Raw genomic sequence first — 23,300 nt, forward strand, 5'->3', positions numbered from 1 at the left:
AAAAAGCTCCACTATCAACCATAAAAAATGGTGAAAAAAGTTAATGAGACAACATTTGAGACTTAAGAACAGGGAGAGCCTTGGGACTAGGTTCTCCTTGCAGTTAATGGTAAGAGTAAAATAGTCTTATCTTGTTTTTATAAGAGACTGAGAAAAATATTAGTCATATTCTCAAACTTGTTCTTTTTCTTTTTTCTCATATTAGTTGCAAGTAGGAAAAAAGTCCCTATGGAGTATTCCCTACATGGACTGCAGAATACGAGTTTAACTCATCTCTGCCTCAGACACAGCATTGGGCAGCTCCTCATTCTACAGCATAGTTGGAGGACCATAGGACACCATACCAACAAGGAGATACAAGGAACTCCCTGGCAACAGTTCAGAAATTTACAGATTTCAACTAGTATTTTTATGATGCTGATATAAGAGAATGACTTGAGATGGTGCTTTTCCCTTCATCTTTAAACACAGATAAAACCACAAACATTTGTTTATTTATTTATTATTTGAAGGCACTTTCATCAGTTAAGATAAACATAGCCCAAGTGCTTTGTTGAGCAAGAAAACACTTAAATGCACATATAGATCATTTTTTGAACTAGAACCTTTTCCATTTGAATTTTGAATGATAAGGAGAAGCAAAAGTAGAGCAGATACACTATTTTACAGAAATAACTGAAAGAGGACTCTGCCTTTTTACACCATTATATTTAAACAGCATTATATTTAAAGTTAACATAGAAGTTGTTCACACAAGTTAACGGTAAGCTATTTACTTACTATTTTGCAGTATCAGGTCATCATATTTATTGCCATTAAAATTTCCACAAAGGCCACAAGGTTTTCTCTTATGATCTTCTGTCAGCTTAATATAAATACCAGAGTTTCCATCCCAAGCAAGAGAAAAACCAAAGGTAGTCTTCACCAGAATATAGTCAGCCAGTCTCTCAAGAAAAGCATTTCCAACTGTCTGAGGCAACATTAACCTGGAAAAAAATTGTCTGCTTCAAAGATCTCAGATGAGATGAGGTTCTTGCTAGAAAAATACCACATAAAATATCACCACCTAACTCACTAAACCCTTTTTCCCTGGTGTATGCAGTCACTCCATTCAATTCATCATGTTTTTTATTATCTTTTCTTCTGTTTACTTCTCTATATCAGCCATCAAAAATGAATGCTTTTCTGTTGTATACACCTATTAGTTGTACCAATTATAAGCCTGAAAGAATAGTGAATCTTCACTTTCAAAACCCAGTTCAGCACACTGAGGAATACTTGACTTCACGAGTATGCTGCATTGGGCAAGGAGCTGTTTGATGTTATGACCTTCTGGGCACCAGGTCATCACTGGGTTAGACATATGCAAATGGAGAAACTTACAGTACAGAAAATACTATTGACAAAAAAGTTGTATCTCTTCCTCCCTTGATCAAAGATCACTGGACAATAATAAGCACAGATCTAATGCTAGTCTTCCAAAGTTGTTTGTGTTGGGTTGAACAGTATCACTGTAGCTATCAGTTTCAGTCACTAATATCCACAAAAACACCTTAACTCTCTGAATTCTCTGTAATTTATCAACTAGTAAAATAAACTTCTGATAGTCTTGAGCTCATCTTTTTACTTATTAAAAAAAAAAAAAAGAAAAAAAAAGGTAAATTTTGGGGGTTGATGTACCTCAGAGAAGTTTTGTGAAGTTTGGGTCTCAAAGGGGCTTAGAATCTTTGTTTTAACCAATTCAGACTCATCTGGAAGAAGATCATGTCTTGTACTAGCCATAGCTACCAAGAATGAACAATGACTGTCTTATTCAAAATGGTATCAGGATGCACCAAGGATTAGCTAGGGCTACCTGATACAGACTTTACCTGTACAAAGTAGTAATGAATAATTGTTAGGTTACACCTGAGAAGCTGAACACAGGGTTAATGCGTGGAGTGTGTTCTATTCTCTCTCAGGTATTACATCAGTACAGTTACATCTGCTCACACTAGAGCTCTGTCAGCCCCGACATAGAACAGCAAAGGATCAATACAGACATAGATCGAATTATTTTATCTGGATGGTGTAAAAAGCATCAATTTCTCTAACTCCACATCATCTTTTTGCAATAAAATACTAAACCCCACCATTAGAACACTTACCTGATTCCATTTTTTCTTACTTCATGGCCTGAAATAATTATTTCTTCCTGGTTTGAAAAAAACAAGCTGATGGACCTCTGACAAGTATATACAGAACCATAACAGTGGGGACTGTTATGAACCTTAGATGGGAAAAATATGCACACAATAAGAATAACTGTTTGTTCTCAATAATTTCACAGCATTTTTCATAAATTCACGTATGATGTTTTACATTTCTATGCTCCAGTTACTGAAAGAGCTTTAATATTCTAAATACCTAGAATATTAAAAAGTCACAATTACAAAGATATGCAAAACCAGGAGTTCATGCTAGCCAATACTACTGAGAAATACAGCAACCATTTATTAGCGCAAAGCATCATATGACAGTGATTAAAATACTGGATGAAATAGGTATTTTACGCTAATGAACTTCAGGGACACTGTAGTGAGCTAGCTTATAGCTGCCAAAGTAGGAGTTCCTTATTTGCAAACACCCCTCTTGCTCTGTTTCTAGAGGTCTGGTCTACAAGACAGGACTACAAACCAGTACAAAACTTCAGCATAATACCAGCACTCTCCCTGCCAGCTGAGACTCGTACCAACTGAACTACAACATGCCCTCCTGAATCACTCAGGATATTTTGAGATTTTGGAGTGCTCCCACAGATTACTGCAGGTATCTAATTTACATGGATCTGTTAAAATCCATTTTACACTGGCTTTCCAGCCCCGCTAATGGAGAAAGGTAGACTTTTCTGAAGTGTGCTTCTCCCCATTATACATATACAGCATAGTGAGCACGGGGATTGGTTCGAGTCATATATCAGCTTCTCTATCTTGAATACAGCACTCTCAGGACTTGAAAACAGTGTGGTTTTGCTCGAGCAAAACTTCTTCCATTAGCTTTCATTAATCTCTGTGGGGTTGAGCCTCCCGAACCTGTGGGATGTACTATAGTGCTTCAAAAGCCTGTGAGTTTATTTTAGACACCACCGAAGAGACAGGGGAATGTGTTTTGAATCTTAGATGCCTATCATTACCTAAATTAAAATGTAGACAGAGTTTAGATAACTCAAATATGACTTATGTTACTGTGTGTGTCACCATTCTTTGAGAAGGATGGGAATTGCATTACCAGTTTACTTGACAGTACTGTGAAGCTAAATAAATTCGTAATTGGGAACATTTTACCAATGTAGCAATGGAGGCTGTAAAAATACCTTTTGTAGAAAATATCTGTGCATCACATACAGCGCTAACACATACTTGAATTAATCTTCCTTAACTGACACTTAATCCTGGAAGTAAGAACCAATTACTGTTTCTTTGAGTGAAATAAACCAAACCTGGAAAAGCATTAAGTGTTTTTACAGGTATAAAAATAATCATAATTAAAGACAACATAAACGTTACTAGTACTGACAGATGGCTTCTCTGTAAACCCAGCCTAAGACAGAAACACAATCAAGGAAAATCAAAAAAATTTTTGTGGTTTTTTTCCCCTCTTGAGAGGTGGATTATTAAAGCCAAAAGGACCTCAATGTGAGGATTTGGCAAGGTTTTTGGGTCTCCATTTCCCCGTCTGTAGAGACTGCAGTCTCACATTACTTATGAATTTGCTGAGTAAACATTTTCAAATTTAGTAAAACATGACATTTGTTCCAGCAATTGAATGGAAGCTTCTCTCTTTCCAGAGCAACTGGAATTCACTGAAATATTGATTCTAGATTTTAATATAATATTGGACTTTACTACAGCAATTTTTGAAAACTCCTAACAGTTCACAGTTGCATATAGAATACAAAGAATTAAAATTATATTGTGGAAGGTAGGTGTAACAGTATCTCTCTATATCTCCAGTAAACAGAAATGGCAGTTTTAATGGTAGATTTATCTTCACTAAGTGTTGTTATCTGAGGGAAGAGGAGATCATCTGTTTATAAATGAAAAAAGTCCTCAGAGCAGAAGTCAGCATGTAGATCTGCACTCATCCCTGCAAGCACTGTACCACCAAAGCTCAGAATTAGGATCCCTCTTGTCCACTTTTCCCTGCCCAGTCAGCACTAAATTCCAACCGTTGTGTATGAACTAATATAATGAGCTTGTATGCTCTCCCCACAGTAACTAACAGCCTGACAAACAGGGCATCTTTCTTCAAACAGGGTATAGGTTTGAACTCTCCCTGATCCAAAGTCATTAACCACAGATACCCAGCAAATGGAAGAAATTACTAAAAAGAGTGCCTTCCATACATAGGTCAAGATGAAGGCTTTCGAGCTGTTAATCTTCTCGGCATGACTTAGAGGTAATCCAAAATTAGAATGCAAATCCCCAGAGGGGACAGGATGGGAGAGCAAATCCCATCGGCCAGGAAGGCAGATCCTCACAGCCTGTCAGAGGCTGTGAATTGGGGCCCAGTATGCTCAGGTGCCTGGCAAGTGATAGCTGTTTGCACTTTACTCAGCAAATCAGTTTTACTTATTATCTGATAGCTTCAGTTTATTAAAGTTTCCAAGGTTTGCTTCGTGATCCATGGTATCTCCAAGAAGGGAGAGATCAAAAATCTCATTAAGGACAGGAGGAGTAAGAAATACTATTTTTAATATCCTGACTCTGTTGATTATAATTTCACCAGTATTTTGAGTTACTGTACATATGTTTAAACATTTCCAGAAAATAATTTTATGTCTAAGTAAGCAATGAGCAGTTTGGTACATTTGCTGTCTCTCTACTTATTTTACTTACTCATTTACTTCTATATTAACTTACATACTTATTTCTAGTGTATGTTCACATACTTACCCAAACAGTGTACTGGGGTTCTGGAGTACTGCAATCTTTTGCAAAAATATAGGAGCAATTTCCTGGGAAGTAGTAGTAGATGCCATCAAATGTTTCAAAATGGTACTGTCCCCACGACTTGCAAATCCCATCTCGGTCCTTACCAGTGTTGGGTACTGGAGAGAGCACAGTGAGTTTACAACAAGCGCTGTCATAAAAAATTGACAGGTGTCACAGGCATCTATGAAAGTAGGAGCTCGGAAAGAAAACAAGAGCTTAAAAGGAAATACATAGCAAGTACAAAAGATAAACTTATTTCTTCAACTTTAAATGAAGTCAGTACTTTTTCTTAATATTTAGTCTGTAGTTTTAACCATGTGCAACCATCATTAAGTTTTTTATTTGCTTCAGCGGAGACGTTTTAATTACAAATAGAGGCCAGGGATTTCGATATCCTCCCAGTCCTGGACGACAATTCTTGCTGATCCCTACAAACAGCAAATTACAGAAACTAGTGCACTGAAATAGTTGGTAATTTTATTTGCAGTAACTCACTGTTAGAAAAAAGGCAGTGGCTTTTTGGTTGTTCAGCTAACTATAAAAAATCTGTTTGGCTATGGATGCACTAGACAGTGATCTGTCTATTATGGTATCTGTGCATTGTTACAGCCCAAGTGCTAAAATATAGGTATTCCTGCTCTCCATACATCCCTAACACTCCTAGCTACTTGTCGAATGACAGTCTTACCACAAAGGAATCACAAATATGCTGCTAACAGTATTGTTTTCAAAACCTGCATCTCCCTTGAAGCTGAAACTAAACCCTTTGGCCCAAAACTTACCAATTTGGCACCTGTTTCCTTGAGCCTGAAATAACTGACAGTCACAATCACCCGCCTCTGTGCAGGTTGCTCCATTAAGGCACTCCTGAGGACATGAACCTGTAAGCAGGCATAGCAGCCTTTTAGCAGATACAGTATTTTGCAAACAGGCTGCAAGATCCCCATTAAATCTGTTTATTGTTAAATCACAAGCAGCTATATTAGCTGAGAAAATTAACAAACAACAATCTCCATTTTTTAACATTTACTTAATTTTATCCTTTGGGTTCCTTGGTTAAAAGAGAAACAAGGTTCTCTCTCTTTTGGTTTGAGACTTGTAAACTAACAAAGGAGCAAAAGGTCAGCCTCCTCCCAGCAAACAAAAGGTCAAGTTCCCATGTAAAGAAATCAAATCCCAGTCCTGCTGATCTCAAAATATGCAGGACACAGATTATTCTAATTGACTAAATTCAGCATAATTTATACATATGTTCAGCTCCTCCCTCCTAAGCATTACAGCAAAGAGTACATTCAGTTTATGATTAGTCCAGAATATATAATTTACAGAGTCAAAACCAGTCATAAGCAATCTTTTCCACATGCTAAAAAAAGTCAGTTAAAAGGTTTTTTCTGCTTAAGAGGTGACTGGAGTCAGAGACTTTAGATTCCATGGGAATGGCTTGTTTTATAATTAGTAATTGTTTCCAAAAGCAGTTACATTAAAGAGTTTTATAGTGTGTTTGAAAGCTAAGACCTCCCTGTCATTTACTAATCAATCATTGAGGGGGGTCTAAATCATAATTCCCCAAAAGTGGAGAAGAAAAGTAGTCCCAAAGTAAAACTTCATCAGGTTTTGCAGATAGCTGTTTTCCTTCTTGGAGTAGGATTAAAACCCTACATACAAAAGCTTTCAGTGTTGCTGATGGAGATTAAAAAAGCATCGCAAAAAGCAGGAAGTAAAGCTGCTAGTGATCTTGAATGGGAACAAAATGGGACCTTTACATTAAAGGTACACAGAAGCTACCAATTATTATGAACATCATCCTTCATTGTGAAAATTCCTTTGCATGCTTAGTTTTGAATTTTTTCCATTAAAGAATTGCTTTCCAAATATACACAGATACTCTGAAAATACTGACAAAGTAGAAAATATTGCTTCTAGAACAGCACCAACGTGGAAAACTTCTTTGTTGTTGTTAGAATTGTGAGTTGCAAAATTGCATATATCCTTTTACATAGAAAAATGCAACAGAAAGGATCTGCCCAGGCATTTTCCAAGAAGGATACCAAAATTCCAACCCAAGTTGAATACAATGAACTGTACTCTAAAATAACTTCTGTAACCTGGGCCTCCTTTGCATGGCTGTACAATGCTTAAGACTCTCCAGGAGCAGATGCGTGTTCATTGCCTGAGCACCCCTGTTCCTTTGCACAACCAGTTACTTGTCTCTCTGACATACCTACATCCTCTGCCAAGGCCAGAAAAAAAGTGGCAGAAAAGAAAAATTGCAACAGACCTAAATTTAAAAAAAAAACAAACCAACAATATCAAAGTATTGGCTTAGTTGGCTGTTCAGATTTGGTTGTAAGGCCTTATTTTGAAAGTACAATTTTAATAGGAATTTTTCTTAATTTAACATGGATAACATGAGAAAATGAGACAGGGCAGGGCTTTGTAGGGGACATAAGGAAGAAGGGTTCCACAGACCATGGTAACACAGGGAAACTGGTAGGAAGGCAGTATTTTCAGGACTCTCTCCTCCCACAGGTGAGGAGCACAGCACTCACCTCCTGGTGGACTCTGCATCTGGGTCCCATGAAGATGCAACAAAGACGCAGCTTGAACCTGTCAGAGAAACATAAAAGCAAAATCAGGGTGTTTGTGGTTTACAAATGAGCTGATAAGAGCCTGAGGCCTTGCACCTAAACATTGGGTTGGGACTTTTAACACAAAACAGCAATTTGCATCTCAGCCAGCAAGGTAGACTCGTGGCTGCTGCAGGAGGGATTGGCAGGCTGCAGAGAAGCACAGGTTTTGAGGGGATGGGAATGGACACAGCTGTGCTGTGAGATCACTGCTTGCTTTCCCTCATGCCCTCCAGTTCCAGTGAACCATTGGGGCTCCACCTGGGAAGTTTTGCATTTACATTTAGACGGAAAAGTGAGGAGACAGAGAACAATCTGCCGTTTTCACTTCAGTCAAATACCCGTAGCTGGTGAGCTTGAAGATGTGACATCCCTTATTTCATCCTCTCCCTTGACTCATGCTCTGTGCTGCACCCTGATCATCCCACTGTGGCCACTCTAGCTGCAATGGATTTCATGTCCTCCCTGAGGACCTTCGGAATTGCATTTTGGTTCATCCCAAACAAAAGAGAAAGTGGATCTGCCTGAGCTGCTTCCTGTTTAGGAACAAGGGAGTATCAGACTATGAGGAAGCCCTGAATCTGACCAAGCACCCTGCTACTGCAGCTTGTCACGTCACATTGTTCCTTCCAAGAACTGATCCTATTCCAGGTTGAAAGTAATCTGGGGCTTTTGCCCCCAACTAGTGTGACTGAAAAGTTTAGGACGGTGAAGTGATGAGTAGCTACATATTTCCCATTTACATTTATTCATGGCCAGTTTAAATCCCTTCTTTTATAAATCTGGGATCTTTTGCTTAAATAGCTACTCTTTCCTCTGTTTTTTACTTATTTCCTATTTGATAATCTGTGAGAAAAACAGTGACCCTTCTGCGCTCCCCACAGACATAAGCACCAGCCTTCGGCTGCACAACTAAGTACAAAAACTGTTTTAATCTTTGCTTATAAGCTAATTTCTTTCTTCCCTCTTGACACCAGCCATTCTCCACTTCTGGAATTTGAACTGATGGATCTGAAAGTCAACGGTGCCATGCAAGGGACATGTTAGGTTAAGTCTTACTAATGCCTCTTACAGTGACATAAAGACTTCCTTTTTCCAAATGGAAATGCTTAGTGGGATGCATCCAAGTAGCATGATCTGTCTAAAATCAACTTGAAATAGATTTCATCAAATCATCACCTGGAAGGCCCCCCTACCAAAACTATTCCTGGTTCCCATGGCCCGTTGCTAGCTGGAAGGTGTCCCTTCCCTCCCTGCACAAGACCCATTTTCATTTTCCATGATAGCTACTCTAAACTGCCTGCCTCAGGAAAGTGGCTTTTGGCCTTTGTGTTATTTTGGGGCAGTAAAGCGTCCTTGGTGCAACAGCACTTCCATGCTGAGGCCCCCTCCAAAGATACCACGAGTCTGCTTGTCTCAGAGGCTCGGTTGATTTTAGCACAGCATTTCACGCCCACTGCCTTCTGACTCAGTCAGGGGCACATAGATCTCAAAGGGACTTGGAGTAAATTAGCCCTGGTTCAGCAGCAGGCTCCTCGCAAAGACCCTGAGGAGAGACAGTCTCCAGCTTCCTGCCTATCCCATCGAACGGGGTTATAACCCTTGGCTGGGGTCCATTACCCAAGTGTGTACCAGTGGGGGAATGAGATTTCTCTGTTTACTATTAAATTTCAGAGCAGCATTGCTGAGCTGCAACACTGAGGCAGCAGGGGGCCAGGGCAATAGGAACCAGGGCTGCGCTGGAGCCACCATTGACCATGTGCGTGAGGGAGCCTTGCCAGTGGTGCCGCCATTGTGCCTCTCACCAAACACAAACAGCTTTCCAGGACATTCTGTTCACCCTCACAAAAGACAGAGAGAGACACGGTGGGTTTATTTCCCATGGTGTGCGTCAGTCAGCTCATCAGGGAAGGCTGCCGACCAGGTGCTCTGCTGAGAGTGAATGAAGGCATGAGGCCCTGGGTCAGTCGGGGCTGGGCAGATGGGGACTAGCTGCTCCTGTCCTCACTGTCCTCCTGTTACCGCAGCCCTTCTGCCCACAAAGACTCATTTGTAAGGATGGCAAAGGTCCAGAGCAGAAAAGGGAGGAGGGTTTTCCCTCCCTCCCACTTTTGGAGGTATAACCTACCTCGGCTGTTACAAGATCTCTTTTCTGTCGAGTTGCATTAAACTCATTTCTGGAAGAAAACAAAAAGGATCTTGTATTATCAAAGGTCCCTGGAGCAACCTGAATAAGCAACTCCCTTGAGAGAAGTGTTTCTCTCTGATTACCATAACTTTATCAAAGAGGTCTTTCTTGGGTTAACATTTAAAAAGGTGATTATTTTTTTCTTTTTTTTTTTTTGTCATTGTCTCATTTTACTGAATTGGGCAGCACTCTGATCTCTGCTTGGACAGGGAGGTACCTGGAGCCTGTGGGGAAACGTAAATAGGCAAAGGAGGCTTACACAACAGGATACAAAACTGTAAAGCCACTTCATATTTAGTTGATGCTATGTGTGAGTGGCTGTAAGTTCCCCTGAGTGTTGCTTGATGGTACTTGTATTGTAATAGCAAGAGATGACTCTCCAGCTGGAGCCAACTTAAATTTGTGATTAAGTTTCAAAACAAGGGCATCAAACTATAAAACACGCTTAGTTCTATCAATACTCCAAGATGTGCATGTGTGTTCACTAGATGTATTAGAGGCCATTAGACATTTGAAGCTACGTCCAACTGGATGCTTCCATTGAAATGGATGGCATAGTTCCCATTTAATTCAATGGGATCAGGAACATTCCCTAGTTTGGGTTTTGTTTGGATTTCAGCTTCTACATGAAGATTTGTATCGAAAATGTTTATTTTAAGGTTATACAGCATTTAATTCTCTGTGCTTCAAATAGCAGCTACGATTTTATCACGCAATTAAGACTGTAGAAGGATACTCATTTAATGTATTTTTCCAGTCATGAAATCATGATCTCATGCTGGTTTCATTCCATTATTCCTCTAAGCATTCTCAAGACCATAGAAGTATCATTTTTCATAAGGAACTCCATTTTTCAAATGAAGGACCCGTGCCCATTATGTAAATACTTTGAAAAGAGTTGTAAACATTCTGAAAGTGTGTTCTACATCCAACCTACATGTAGATGACATTTTACATCTTGAATTCAAGGCTATATTTTACTTTCTAACTTGCACTGTGTCACACTTACTCATTCTTGTTCTATTAGTAGGACTTAACAAATAAGGAACAAAACCTTACCTCAAAGTTCTTCTCAAAGGAGAAAGCTTGCAATAAGATCCTGCAGATTAAAAAGTCATCAAGTTAAACATTTTTTTCCTACAGCATTACTCTGTCCTTGGCAAGCAATGTGAAGTTTAAAACAACACTACTGAATTTTGGTTTTCAATGATCCTGAGTTTTACAGAGCATCTTTGCACAAATTTTTTCTGTTTTGAAGGAATGTAGCATTACATGCTTTCCTTCCTGAGGACTTGATTCTCTCAAGCATTATTCATCTGCAAGTTTTCATGGTCTCAGTTCTGGTACATGCTCTCATGAAAGAGGGAAAAGAGTTTGTAGCTCTTCAAAGGCTCAGAACAAAACAGATAAAATACAAGAGGTGCTCAGAGCTTTTCAGAATCAAACTTCTAGGGTTATAATAATTTTCTGAGTGTTACTTGTAAGATTCAATTGTAAATAATTTTAAATTAGTCCATGCTTAAAACAAGGAAACAACAAAACAATTTCTCTTATTGCCTTAGAAATCTTTATAATTGCTGCATGAAAACTATCTGCAAGATCCAGTTGCACTACATAGAAAATAACATCATTTCTGTAACTAGAAGAGCAATTATTTACCCTATCAGTCTAAAAATTTTAAACTGCAGGTGCAGTCTGTTCAGACAAAATCATATCCCATTGAAAATGCTTATTCATCTGACAAAAATAGCAAGAAATATAAGAAACTTAGATTTTGTTCATAAGTAATTGTTTTGCAACAAATTCAGACATGTAAAAATGTATCTTAAAAAAAAAGTTATATTTTAGTTTCTACACCTGTGAGAGAGAATGGTGATATATATTTGTTTAAGTTGCATTTATAAATTCCAGCAAGGTCAAAAAATATAATGATAGAAAAATACTTAGAGAAATCTTTGTAAAAGTTAAAAGAAATGGAATAAAATTCTTACCTTGTAAAGAGGACAGCAGTGAATGAAGCAAGAATATACTCCATGGTATCATTAAACTGAGCTTTCCTACAATGTTCATTTCAGTATAAGTTAGGAATAGGGAATTTATCCAAATTAATGGTTTTGATTACATGACATCTTAGAACAATGTATTTCTACAGTGTGTTTAAATCCTTTAAAAATTAGTTAATTGGATGTATTATTTAAAACAATGTAATGCAAAAAAAGGAAAATAAAAGGAGACATCAAACTTGGTAGCTACATACAGCTTCAGGAGCTTTGTGAGTGTGGCATACAACTTCCTGGCTGCATGTCCCTCATTAGTAATGCATGGTAACTCCTCAGCAGAGTCTGTATTAGTTACACTTGCACCAGACCTGCAAGTATTACTCCTCTGTTGAATTGAATCGGCCCTTTATAACATAGCAGACAATGACACACAAATGTTGCCATGTCATGGTGGTTTGAGAGATCTTTCAGTCATCACACACCTTTGTGTGCTTTGAGGCTTGAGATGAGTGCTGCTCTTTACTGCTTAGTAAAGCAAAATATTTTTGCAAAACCCTGAAATGATACTACCATATAAAGTATAACCAGATGGTTTTAGAAATTAACATATTAACTTTTCTTATCTGTCCTCAAAGGGGAGAGGTGAACTTCTATTAAATAATACACTTGGATTTTTAAGAATATTTTAGATGTATTTCTGTGTATAGTTTGCTTATATCATAAAAGAAGGTTTCTCAGAGGATAATTATATTTAATTTTTAATAAAACATTATTAAAACTTTATATTAGCAAAAAGGAGAAAGAATTCAATACACCAATGGGTTTCATTTCTAATTTTCATTAAAATATAAAAATATAATTTAACCAAAATTAAAAATTATGTTTTAAAATTAAAGACTTTTACCTGCTTTATTATAATTTTAAATTTTAAAAATAAATACTGATTTACTGTAAACAGAATCATTAAAAAGAACAGTTTTAAAGATACATATAATGCTACTTGAAATTGCTACTGCTTATTTTATTTTGCAAAGCCTGTCTTTTGCCCAGCCCTCTGCTCTTCGTAGGACGTGCTTTGTGAGGCCCTCTGGAGGTGCGTTTGGACCCAAATAAAATTTAGAAGTTGATGACCTCTCTCAGGTAAAACATTCTCCATCATTTTTCTAGACTTTTCTATTTCCTGCTCCCCAGCTGGACAAGAACAGAATGCAAATGAAAACACTCAGCCTCTCCAATCACAGACAAGGACAAAACCCTGTATCCACATGGCAGCCAAGAGTACTTGTGCAAGTCTGGGACCACTGGTGGCACAAGGATACTTATTGCAAACTGTTGGATCTGAGAAGCTGACATTCCAATAATTGTGCTTCCAGAGGGTTTTTTGTTTTGTTTTTACTTTTAACTGGCTATGGCCTGGTCCCACGGATCGGCTGCTTGTGTGCAGCCAGACTGCATCTCCCAGCTTAGTTGTATCTGCTCCATGTGGTCCAAAACCACTCCAGACTGCAAACAGAAGCAAAAGAAGTGAGTTCCTAAGCCAAATTGACTCATTGATATAGTCACTCTTTAACTCTTATGTGGGAACTTAGAGGAAATATACTTTCACTGAAGGTTGCTCTCAAGATGAGATGAAATCAAGCATTAGATCTTCAAATTTCCATTACCAGCCTCCATATTATCTTACTTTCAAGTCTGGTTTCAAAACTGTTCCAAGCTCCTCTGAGAAATCCTATCTGGGATTCCTCCCTTCCTCAAGACTGTATTTCCCACCATGCTTCATATGTAATTTCACAAATAAATATTTCCATTAATATAATGTTAATAGAAATGAACTATTTTGGTTTAACAGAAACTATCCAAAACAGACTCTTTTTTTCAATTTTTCTATAGCAGAGTTGAGTGAATATTTGGTTAGTATTTCACATTTGCTTAAATTCTAATATTTAAAAAGTAGGCCAAGCCTCATCAGCTGCAAAGGAACTTTTTAAGAGTTAGAACAATAGGTTTCATTAGGTTTGGACATCTCTGCCCAAGGCAGGGTAGGAAAAAGCACAGTCCCAAGCGCATTAAGGATGTCAGCTAAGGAAAAAGAATTATTCAGCCAAGTACAATGAACTGTAACTCAGATGACTATAATAAGAAAGAGATGAAAAAAATTGAATCAAATTGTATCAAGGCAACAACACAGATTATCTACACAAGTATTAGAATCCTCACAGATTGACAATTCCGAAGAATCTGAACAGAAAAAAGGCATTAGAAAATAATCTCTTTTGGAAGGAAAGAAGCACAAGACAGAACACACTTGTCTGCACTTTAAAAATGCTAGTGTTACATCTTTAAGTTACAGATTTCTCTTTAAAAATAAAATTTAAACATTTCAGTATTTATATATTTGTATATTACAGACAAAATTAATTTTCTCCAAATTTTCCAACATGACATTTGAGAAGACTTAAATTTATATATAGGTCACACTGTTTATCAAGATTATAAACAGTGGGTGAAAAAATAACTGCCCTCCGTGCCATGGACATAAGCTTGCCCTGGTTTAGAACTGGATCCACTGCCATTAACAAAAGTTGGTATTTTCGATGAAGAATTCAATTGAGACCACATCTTATTGTGCACACCTGATCTTCCTAAGGATTAGCATTGGTGAAACTAATGAAAGAGCTGGATGATAGGAGGTCAGGAACATTTCTTTTTTTTCCCAGAGAAACACATCCACAGCTGCTCAAGATCCTTATTAAGGGTTTGAAGATCAAACAGGTTTCCTCCTTACACCTTCAAACTTCACAGTGGTTCTGTTTCCTCAACGGAGTTAAGCCCTCTAGTGGGTGATCAGTAAGAAACCTCCTAGGATAAAAATGTTCAGCCACCCAGGCAGACACCAGCCTAATTCCACAAACATTTCTCATTTAGAAAGCAAGTGTATAGGAATGATATCACTCTACAGGATTAACAGGGCATTTTTATGGGATCAGAGTTCAGTTCAGAAAGCATTTGTATTATGCTAAGAGTCTTCTGGTTGAAGAAATGACATGCAGATATCATCTCTGGATATATTAGTAGCAATGCAAGTTTTATTTTCAGCCTTTCTTTAAAAGAACAGCAAAACAAAAATCCACAATTGTTACAACCTGTTCTGTGGGCAGAAAAATGGATCCATCAGGTTTCTTCTAACTGTGAAATCCACCCTGAAGGTTACTGGCATCCGGTATTGCATCTCCCCCTGCCTCCCTGATTTTCACACACTGCAACTTTGCATCATGTCTTTTCTCCTCCATCCCACTAATATAACAGCTAGGCAAGAATCAGTTTTGGACTAGCCTCAGATGTGCCAACTGGCAGGCCAGTACACGTTTCCTAAGCAATGAGTGAACCACTACTTTTCAGTCATCACACGAGCCAAACAACTAAAAGGCTTATTTTTCCTCCACTGAAGCTAATTACCATCTATCAAGATGCCAGTTTTCACAAAACTCACAGGAATTCAAGCAATCAGATTCTAAGTTAGGTCTGCATAGCATCTTTTCCTTGGAAAGCCAGGCTAGGAGACTGAGCATCGCAGTTTTCAGCAGCCCAAAAGCTTAGAGTGCAGAAAGGGAGAACTGAGAAAAGCAGACCACACATCTTGCCAGAGACAGCTTGAGTCTGGAACAGAATATCTCATTTATTTAGTGTAAAACCAAAGAATTCTTGTGTGTAACTTGGTGATAGAACATACAACAGTCCCCTCCACTTCAATACGAGCATTCTACTTCTATTCGGGTCATGGAATGCAGTTATTTTGTGGCAGACACTGACAGTTAAAATGGGAGATGGATGGAGAATTCCTTTTCAGAAGGCATTTGTTTAAGTTACACGTTTAACTCCTGAATAACTACACTTCAGTGAGGATGCCTTTAATACTTTTGTACCAAAAAAGCAGACATCATGACAAATAATAACATTTATAAAAAGCCACAAGCACCTGTTTTCCCAAACTAGAGCAAAAGGGTAGAATTCTACTATTCTTTCCACTTCCCCAACCCAACCCACAAAGGAAGCTGGTTTAACTTTGTGTTGACTTGAGTATGCTGAAATAACCTCCCATTAAGTAAATGAGAGAAGAAATACCATGCTGAGAAAGCCCAATTAAAAAGAAATCTCAAGTAAGAAGGTGTTCCTATGACAATTTCAGTATTGGCACAAAAAGCATACAAGAGACACTCAACTAGCAGGCTTAGAGCGCAATACAGCAGTTGGGCTCTGAGTGTCTTGGTCTCCAGTTTTTTTCAGTTCCTCTCCAAACTGGTTTTTAAACAGGAAACAGCTCAGGGGTGTGGTCATACCTGTTGGGTCAGCTTGTATCCAAATCCTCACTCCATTACCTGCAACTCTTCTAAAGGACCGTGAGCCTTTTCAGCAGTCTCTTGTTGGTATATCCCATATCTACTCAAAACTCTGGTTTTTTGTCCCTGGATCAATGGAAGAGAAACTGAAACTTCAACATTTCATACACACATCCTCTAGCTAGATTTCTGAAAATTGTCATATTTTCAACTCTGCTTTTTTCCCTCCTTTCTAAGGCCTTCAAATTGCCTCACCCAACTCATAACAAGCAGTTTTCTGACTTGCAAAGAGATTTTCCTTTTTTAATAAAATTATTTAATGTTCATCACCACATCTACATCCCTGGGCTTGTACCGTGTGAACATGTGCTTGAAGGATGAATCATTCAGACCCAATCTTGCAACACAAAATTCTTGGTTTACATTTACTAAAGACTACTTTTTAACCGAATACATAGGGCTTATTATTTTAAGTTTCCTACATTTAGACATAACAAGCTAGAAAACTTTGTATTATCTGGTAATGCAAGAGTTTAACAAACCTCCATCCCCTGCCCCTGGTAATTACTTTGGTTTTGACAATGTTAATTTGTACCAGAAAGGTGAAGATTGAACTCTGCTTTCATGAGCCACTATGTTGCTTCATGTACCCGTAAAACCTAGGATGTGAGCCATTATGTTCCGATAACCACACACTGATCAACAGGAGAAAGGTTTTCTTTATTCCCAAGACCCTACCTATCCAGACTTACTATGAATGGATAAAAGAGAATTGCTATCAGCTCTCTGATTTTACTTTAATAACTTGAAATTAATACACAAATTGATAGGTAACAGTGGAGAAAAAAAAAAAAAATCTATTTACCCACACAGAAAAACACAATTTAGAAACACAAAAATTATCAAATTCTTTATGTTTATTGACTTCTCATGACAGTAAAACAATTTTAACGGTAAGACTTCTGGTAGCGTGCACGAGCACCAGGTCCTCCAAATTTCTTGGATTCACAACGGCGAGGATCTGCAACCAGTAGAGTCCTATCATACTGGATTAGAATATCCTTGATCTCTTTCTTGGAAGCTTCATCAACATCTGTTTAAAAAAATCATCAGTTAAAGCAGTTTCACATGGAACATCAATATTAACACTTTCTGCAATCAAACCACCAAAAGCCATACGTTTCCACTTAAAGCTAATACAACAGTCAAAATTACTTACATTTCTGATAGTAAGCCACCAAAGCTTTGGAAATAGCTTGACGGATAGCTGTTAAAAAAAGGTAAAGGATTGGTAAGGATTGCAAATCTATTTAAAATTTAAATACATGGTTCCAGTTATCTGAGAAACTTGCTATCTTGTTTGCTGCCAATTTGTCCTTTCCCTCCCTAATACTCCACGTGACCTTTACTTTGGCAAATCTGAAGAAACTTGTGTCAAGAGGCCACCCACAGTTCATATGAGACTTGACAACTGCCAGCTAACCAAGAAATTGTACAAGGGCAGTTTGATCACCTTATCTCCCCAGTACTAACACAGATACATCTCCTGATGGACAGTTCTCTGCAATGTCTGTACTTTTCAACAAGGACAAAACTGAGCAGTGTGTTGAAAGACTAAGGAAGCAAAACGGACAACAGGAGGGTATGAGTGCTAGCACATGTCATGAACAAACCCCTGTAGCACAGTAACCGGAACTCAAACCAGAAGCAGAGGACTTAACTGTCAAGATGTTGTTACACTGTTATTTGTCAAATCATAAACATCAGGATTTTGATAAAAATATGAATGGTCTGAAAAACAAATGTGATCAACCTTAAGTCTGAGACTTGCCTCTGCCCTTTATGCAGTCTCAGCTCCACTTCACTACCCTATATTCAAACTAAAAGAGCAGAACAAATCTACTATTTGCAAAGATGAACTTTTATCAACAGCTAATGCAAGTATGTTCTCAACCTTCTCTGCAAGGGTAAAACTGCCTTGCTTTGCTTATCGGCTGAAAGATGCTTCTGAACTACATGAAAATACAGAATTAAGATTTAATTTCTAATGATAAACACCATTCCTCCCCTCCCAAAATCCTTGTGCTCAGCTGCATTTGAACTGCCCTGTCACACTGCACCATGTAAAGATAGTTTCCTCACATTTCCTCAAAACTTCATCAATTTATTTCACTCACTTTACTCTAGATGTTACAGCTTTGCACACAAAACATAACTAATAAGCCCTTATGAAAACCTACATTTGTGCAGTGGAAAAAGAAACAGAACATCGAGTTTGGCAAGTCACTATTCTGAACTCAGCCTCTTAAGCATATGGCCACATCGGGTCTGGCTGAGATGGAGTGATTTTCCTGTGACAGCTCTCACATGGTGCGTACTCTGGTTACAGCTGAGCGGCGCTCCCACAGCATCAAGGCTGTGCCTCCAACATTGCTCCCCACCACTACACTGGGAATGGGCAAGATCTTGGAGGGAACACAGCCAGGACAACTGACCCAAAGGGATATTCCATACCACAGGGTGTCTGGTCAGCAATAAAAGCAAACAGGAAAGAGAAGCGACTGCTACAGGTATTGAGGCCGTACTTCCCGGGAAGTGACTGAACATCACCTCCTCATGGAAGCCTTTTGTTTTCCTTCCTTCCATCCAGAGCTTTTGCTATCGTTTCATTCAACTGCCTTCATCTTGACCCACAGGTCTTTTTTATCTTATTTTCTCCCCTTCCCCATCCAGATAAGGAGAATGACAGAGCAGCTCGGTGGGCTCCTGGCATCCAGCCAGCACCACCTCACTAGAATGGTTTAACCCAATCTAATCCACACCAGACATCCCACCAAAAATCGTACCATAGATTTGTGCTACATGGCCACCACCCTTCACACGGACTCTGATGTCAACACCAGCAAACCTTTCCTTCCCCAGGAGGAGGACGGGTTCAAGCAGCTGGGAAGCAAAATACAAAGAGTATTCGTTTGTGATCAGGACGGGAGCTTGCAGTGCATTTACAAAATGTGACGTTATTGAATACTCCGAAAAATGGAGCCTTTATTTTAGAAGCACACATATAGATTAAATACACCTCTTGCAGAGTTCTTTGACATCTACCAGTGCTGTCATAAGATAAATAAATTCAAGACTTCAATAAATATAAGTTTCAAATATCTTAATAGCAAAGCATATGGGAATTAAGAGCAAGCGAATAGTTTAAGTAGAATGCCACAACTACATGCAAAAAATAAATCAAGTTTATAAAAACTGAAAACCTGAAGAGATTTGTTGGTAGTTTTCACTGTTTATTACACTTTATAACTATCTAGCCAGCTTTAGATTCTCTCAGCAGTGCTGAGCAGGCATTTCATAAAGTTCTAAACAACCTTTTTAAAAGGAGAGCTTTAAGCCATTTAAAAATGCAGAACTGTAGAAAATACTTCATGTAATTACACTGACGTATGTTAGTTCAGCAAAACCCCAGATCACAGAAATGCAGTTTTCTAAGTTTTCATAACGGTATCTACATTTTAGGTAATCAAGTAACAACCAAAAATTCAGTACTGTCAGCAACTCATCTCCATTGTCAAGTAACAAGGTGTATAAAGTATTTTAACACCCAAGGGGAGAAAGGTAGAGACTGTGTGGGTGCTTACTTTATACTGCAGAGTTCTGGGCTCAATCATTTCCAGAGGTCTTCCATTCACTTTAATGAGGCCATTCCCTCTCTTGCAGTGGGCAACAGCCGTGGCGGTTTTCTAAAAACACGAATATGTATTAGTACAGCATTTCATTTTTGCACAAGCAGCGTGAACTTTCACTTAAGCTTAAAATCTAATAGTCTTAGTCCAATGCCCAAAATTACCACTTTGCACTAAACAAAACAATACCACTACTTACACTTTCAGATACTGACATTAAAGCAGAGTCTTAATAAAAGTGTGCTTGTAGTTCCAAGATGTAGCTATATACAAAGTAAAGACTCTCTCCCTTCTGTAACACCGTATTTGTGTGGGTCGTTTTCTCACAAGAGCACGTTACCCTGAATTTTTCGAGGCGCTAGATTCCAGCAGTGAGAACTTTACCCTCTCGCCACCACCTCACAACGTGGCCCTCGGACACCGGCACTGATAAGCACGGCCCCTGTGGCTTGCAGACGGCAGCGGCGGCCGCTCCCGAGGTCTGGAGAGAGAGACCCCAGAACCACTCCCTCGAGAGAAAATCCCCTCCGCCCCCCTAATACCGCCCCGGGCACAGGCCGCGCTTCGGCACCCCCGGAGCGGGACACGTGGGCTGCAAGCGGGCCCAGCCCCGCCGCACGGCCCCGGCGAGGAGCTGCGGCCGAGAGACTCCGAGCGCGAACGGCCCGAGGGCGCGGCCCGGCCCGGGAGAGCGGAACACGCGGTGCGGGCCGCCGTGCCCGCGCCTCACCTTCCGCCCGAAGACCTGGACGCTCTGCAGGGGGCCCTTGGCTGGCATGGCTGCTCCTACAAGAGAGAGGGAGAGAACGAGGTCAGCGCCGCCGACAGCCGGGCTGGAAGCGGCGCGGCCGGAGCGGCGCGGACACACACCCGGACTCGGCGGCGGCGGCTGCGCAAAAAGGCCGCGCGGGGCTGCCCGCCCCGCCAGCAGGGGCGCGTGCCGCAAAGCGCAGTGCCGTAACTTCCACCAGTGCGACAAAACACGCACCCTGCTGTGCCCCGCCTGGCACGCTTTGCGGCAGCACCGCCCCGTCCGCGCCGCTGTGGCCCCGCCCCTCGCACGTGGCGACAGGGCGGGCCGGGGGGGGGCGCTAGGGGCGGCAGCGACGGGAGCAGGACCCGGAACGGGAATGGGAGCGTGCCTCAGCCTGGGCTGAACTCTGGGCCCGAGCCTGGGCCAGCCCTACTGCCCTGCTCCCACCGGGCAGCACGGGCTGCAGGTCCCGCCCCCCACACGGCCGGGACGCGTGAGCGGGCGGCAGCCGGAGCAGCACGGCCAGGGCTCAGCGGGGGAGGCCACTCCCTGCCCGAGCTTTGACAGGGACTACAGCAGCTTGAAAGAGTTCTTGCAAGAGATAGAGAGGATCTGCAGCCTGAGAGAGGGTTTTTCTACTGTGGACACCACAGTGCTCTTTCAGTTCGGTGACCCGGTCACAAAGCAGAGGCTAGATGGGCTTCTGCTGTAAAGAGAACCAATGATGCCTCACCTGAAAGGCTCACAGTCACTCTTTGAACCACCTTGAGATGCAACAATACAAACTACATAGCTTTTACAGTTTTAAAGTCTGGTGAAGTGGTAGAGAAGATGAAGCATTAAACCCTGTATTCTCCTCTAGCACTGAACACTGAGGCTCATTTGGGCAGTGCCTTATACTCACTTAAATATTCAACAACTGTTGTGTTTTAAGATTAACTGAAGGAGTTCTCCTTAGATTCAGCACATTCAAGGAGCCCCATCAAATTTAGCTTCTACCTCCGTTTTTTCTTGTTTAATATGTCATAAAACATGGAATTGCAGTCGCTTCCAGACTGAAAATATTTTACTTCTAATGCTTTAGTATTTAGTATGCAAAATTTTCTAGAAGGACAAAAGCAGAATCTGTCGATGAAGCAAGGTCATGCTTCTTAGATATTTTGAATGATAGAGGTTTAAATTACTGTGATGAATTAGAAAGTTGAATTCTCAAATGAAACAATCAGTTCCTTTGTCTTTGGACAGGATTTTAAATACTGAACATTAGTCATCAGTCATGTGAGGAATTAAACAAGCACTTAGCTTTATGCAATTTGAGTGATTAGTTCTATTCAAGTGAATAGTACTGTGCAGAACATGTAAGATTTAGCACATCTCAAACCCTCAATTGTACAAAGCTTTAACATGTGATCCAAAAAGTGATTTATTTTTTTAAGGCTGTTTCCTAAGGAACAGTGTTTATGCAGTCACACGTGTCTATCATCCAGTCTTTCCCCATCATAGGAGAAAGCGGAATGGTCACCTCCTTGTTGGCCAATTTCAGATAGTTTTCACAGATGAATGAACATTTCAGAAACAATTTAGCTTGTACACATTTGGTGAAAATAGGTGGCCTCGTATAAGAGATTTTTAACTTGCACAATGAAAGTGGCTGCAGGAGCTGAAATATTAAGACATTATAAAACCTTTATCTAGGTGAGAAAGAGAAAATATAATACCTAATTAACCCAGCTAGACAAAAACGTTCAGCTAAGACTTATGATCAACCCAAAGGTGAACCATTAGTAACTGAGTTTTGTTGGGTGTTTATGGCACTTTTAAAGCAAAAGAAAGCAAATCTAAATGTGTTCACTATGTGGGCATTATCTGAGGTCTGCTCCTGCAGACCTGTATTTTGATATAAAGTATATCATTAAATAGGGTGTTTTCAAATGTGTAAAGCTTACATTTTGGGAGCATGCTTTCTTAGACCCTTTAAAATTCATCCTCATTTGGGTGTTCATCTGCTGCATGCTCTTCCTGGAACTAAAAGCAATCATCCTAGAGGAGCCTGTGTGTAAAAACGGGGATATGCCTGCATACATATATCTTTCTGTCTTCTATATTCAAAATAAGAAGGTAACCAACATATAGTAGTAGTGTTGCATGGAAGATAAAGGCTTTGCCCTGCTTCTTCCCTTTGCTTTCTAGCATAAAAACAGGAATAGGAGCTAAAAGGTGCTTAGAAATCATGTAGCACGGAAATTAGTCTGTAACATTGTAAGAGTGAATTAGGTCATAAATATCACTGTACAAAAGAGGCAAAAAGAAAGGTACCAGAATGGAAAAAAACCCTCAGGTAAGATACTATACTTTTAACAAAAAGTCCAAGCATTAACAATATCCCTATTTAGTTTTACTGAGCATAGAGTACTTCAAAATGGTAATGTACCTCAGATTTCAAAAGGAATATATGGTAAGAATTTCCAAGCACCACCTACAAACTCTTCTGTACGCTTCCTTTTTATTTGTGAAATAATTGCACCTGTGTAATGTAAGCATTTGCTTGGTGGCCTTTTTTTAACCTTATTTTGCATCAGTGTGAAGAGTTATACAGCACATAATGCAGTGAATAATTAGGCCCAGAGAAATTAGAGTGTGTTTACTGGTAAACCACTATTAGCAGAAAGAGCATCTCATTAAAGAGCTGGCAGGTTTGTACCCATCTAGATAGGGCATTTTCATTATTTCCT

The 23,300-nt window shown here is 39.7% G+C and overlaps 2 protein-coding genes across 2 annotated transcripts in view; both read right to left on the bottom strand.

Annotated features, from left to right (window-relative positions):
* OTOGL (otogelin like) overlaps window positions 1–9,525 on the bottom strand; it is an 89,208-nt gene extending 79,683 nt beyond the window's left edge. Inside the window, exons 1-6 of the mRNA XM_027666674.1 lie at window positions 9,406–9,525; window positions 7,523–7,580; window positions 5,756–5,854; window positions 4,935–5,089; window positions 2,148–2,269; window positions 781–986 (exon numbers count right to left, since the gene is read on the bottom strand). Of these exons, the coding sequence (XP_027522475.1) occupies window positions 781–986; window positions 2,148–2,269; window positions 4,935–5,089; window positions 5,756–5,854; window positions 7,523–7,580; window positions 9,406–9,483 (718 nt within the window). The 5' untranslated portion in view covers window positions 9,484–9,525. The remainder of the gene's footprint in view (window positions 1–780; window positions 987–2,147; window positions 2,270–4,934; window positions 5,090–5,755; window positions 5,855–7,522; window positions 7,581–9,405) is intronic.
* Window positions 9,526–17,022: 7,497 nt separating this feature from the next.
* Window positions 17,023–20,757, bottom strand: RPS16 (ribosomal protein S16). Its single transcript, XM_027664100.1, has 6 exons — window positions 20,685–20,757; window positions 20,545–20,600; window positions 19,770–19,871; window positions 18,972–19,068; window positions 17,345–17,392; window positions 17,023–17,218 (listed from the first exon to the last, which is right to left on the bottom strand). Exons 2-6 carry the CDS (start codon window positions 20,590–20,592, stop codon window positions 17,073–17,075), a joined length of 441 nt encoding a protein of 146 aa, XP_027519901.1. The 5' UTR covers window positions 20,593–20,600; window positions 20,685–20,757; the 3' UTR covers window positions 17,023–17,072.
* Window positions 20,758–23,300: the final 2,543 nt, after the last annotated feature.

This window comes from Corapipo altera, unplaced genomic scaffold, assembly GCF_003945725.1.
Source record: "Corapipo altera isolate COAL_440 unplaced genomic scaffold, ASM394572v1 1, whole genome shotgun sequence".
Lineage (NCBI taxonomy): Eukaryota > Metazoa > Chordata > Aves > Passeriformes > Pipridae > Corapipo > Corapipo altera.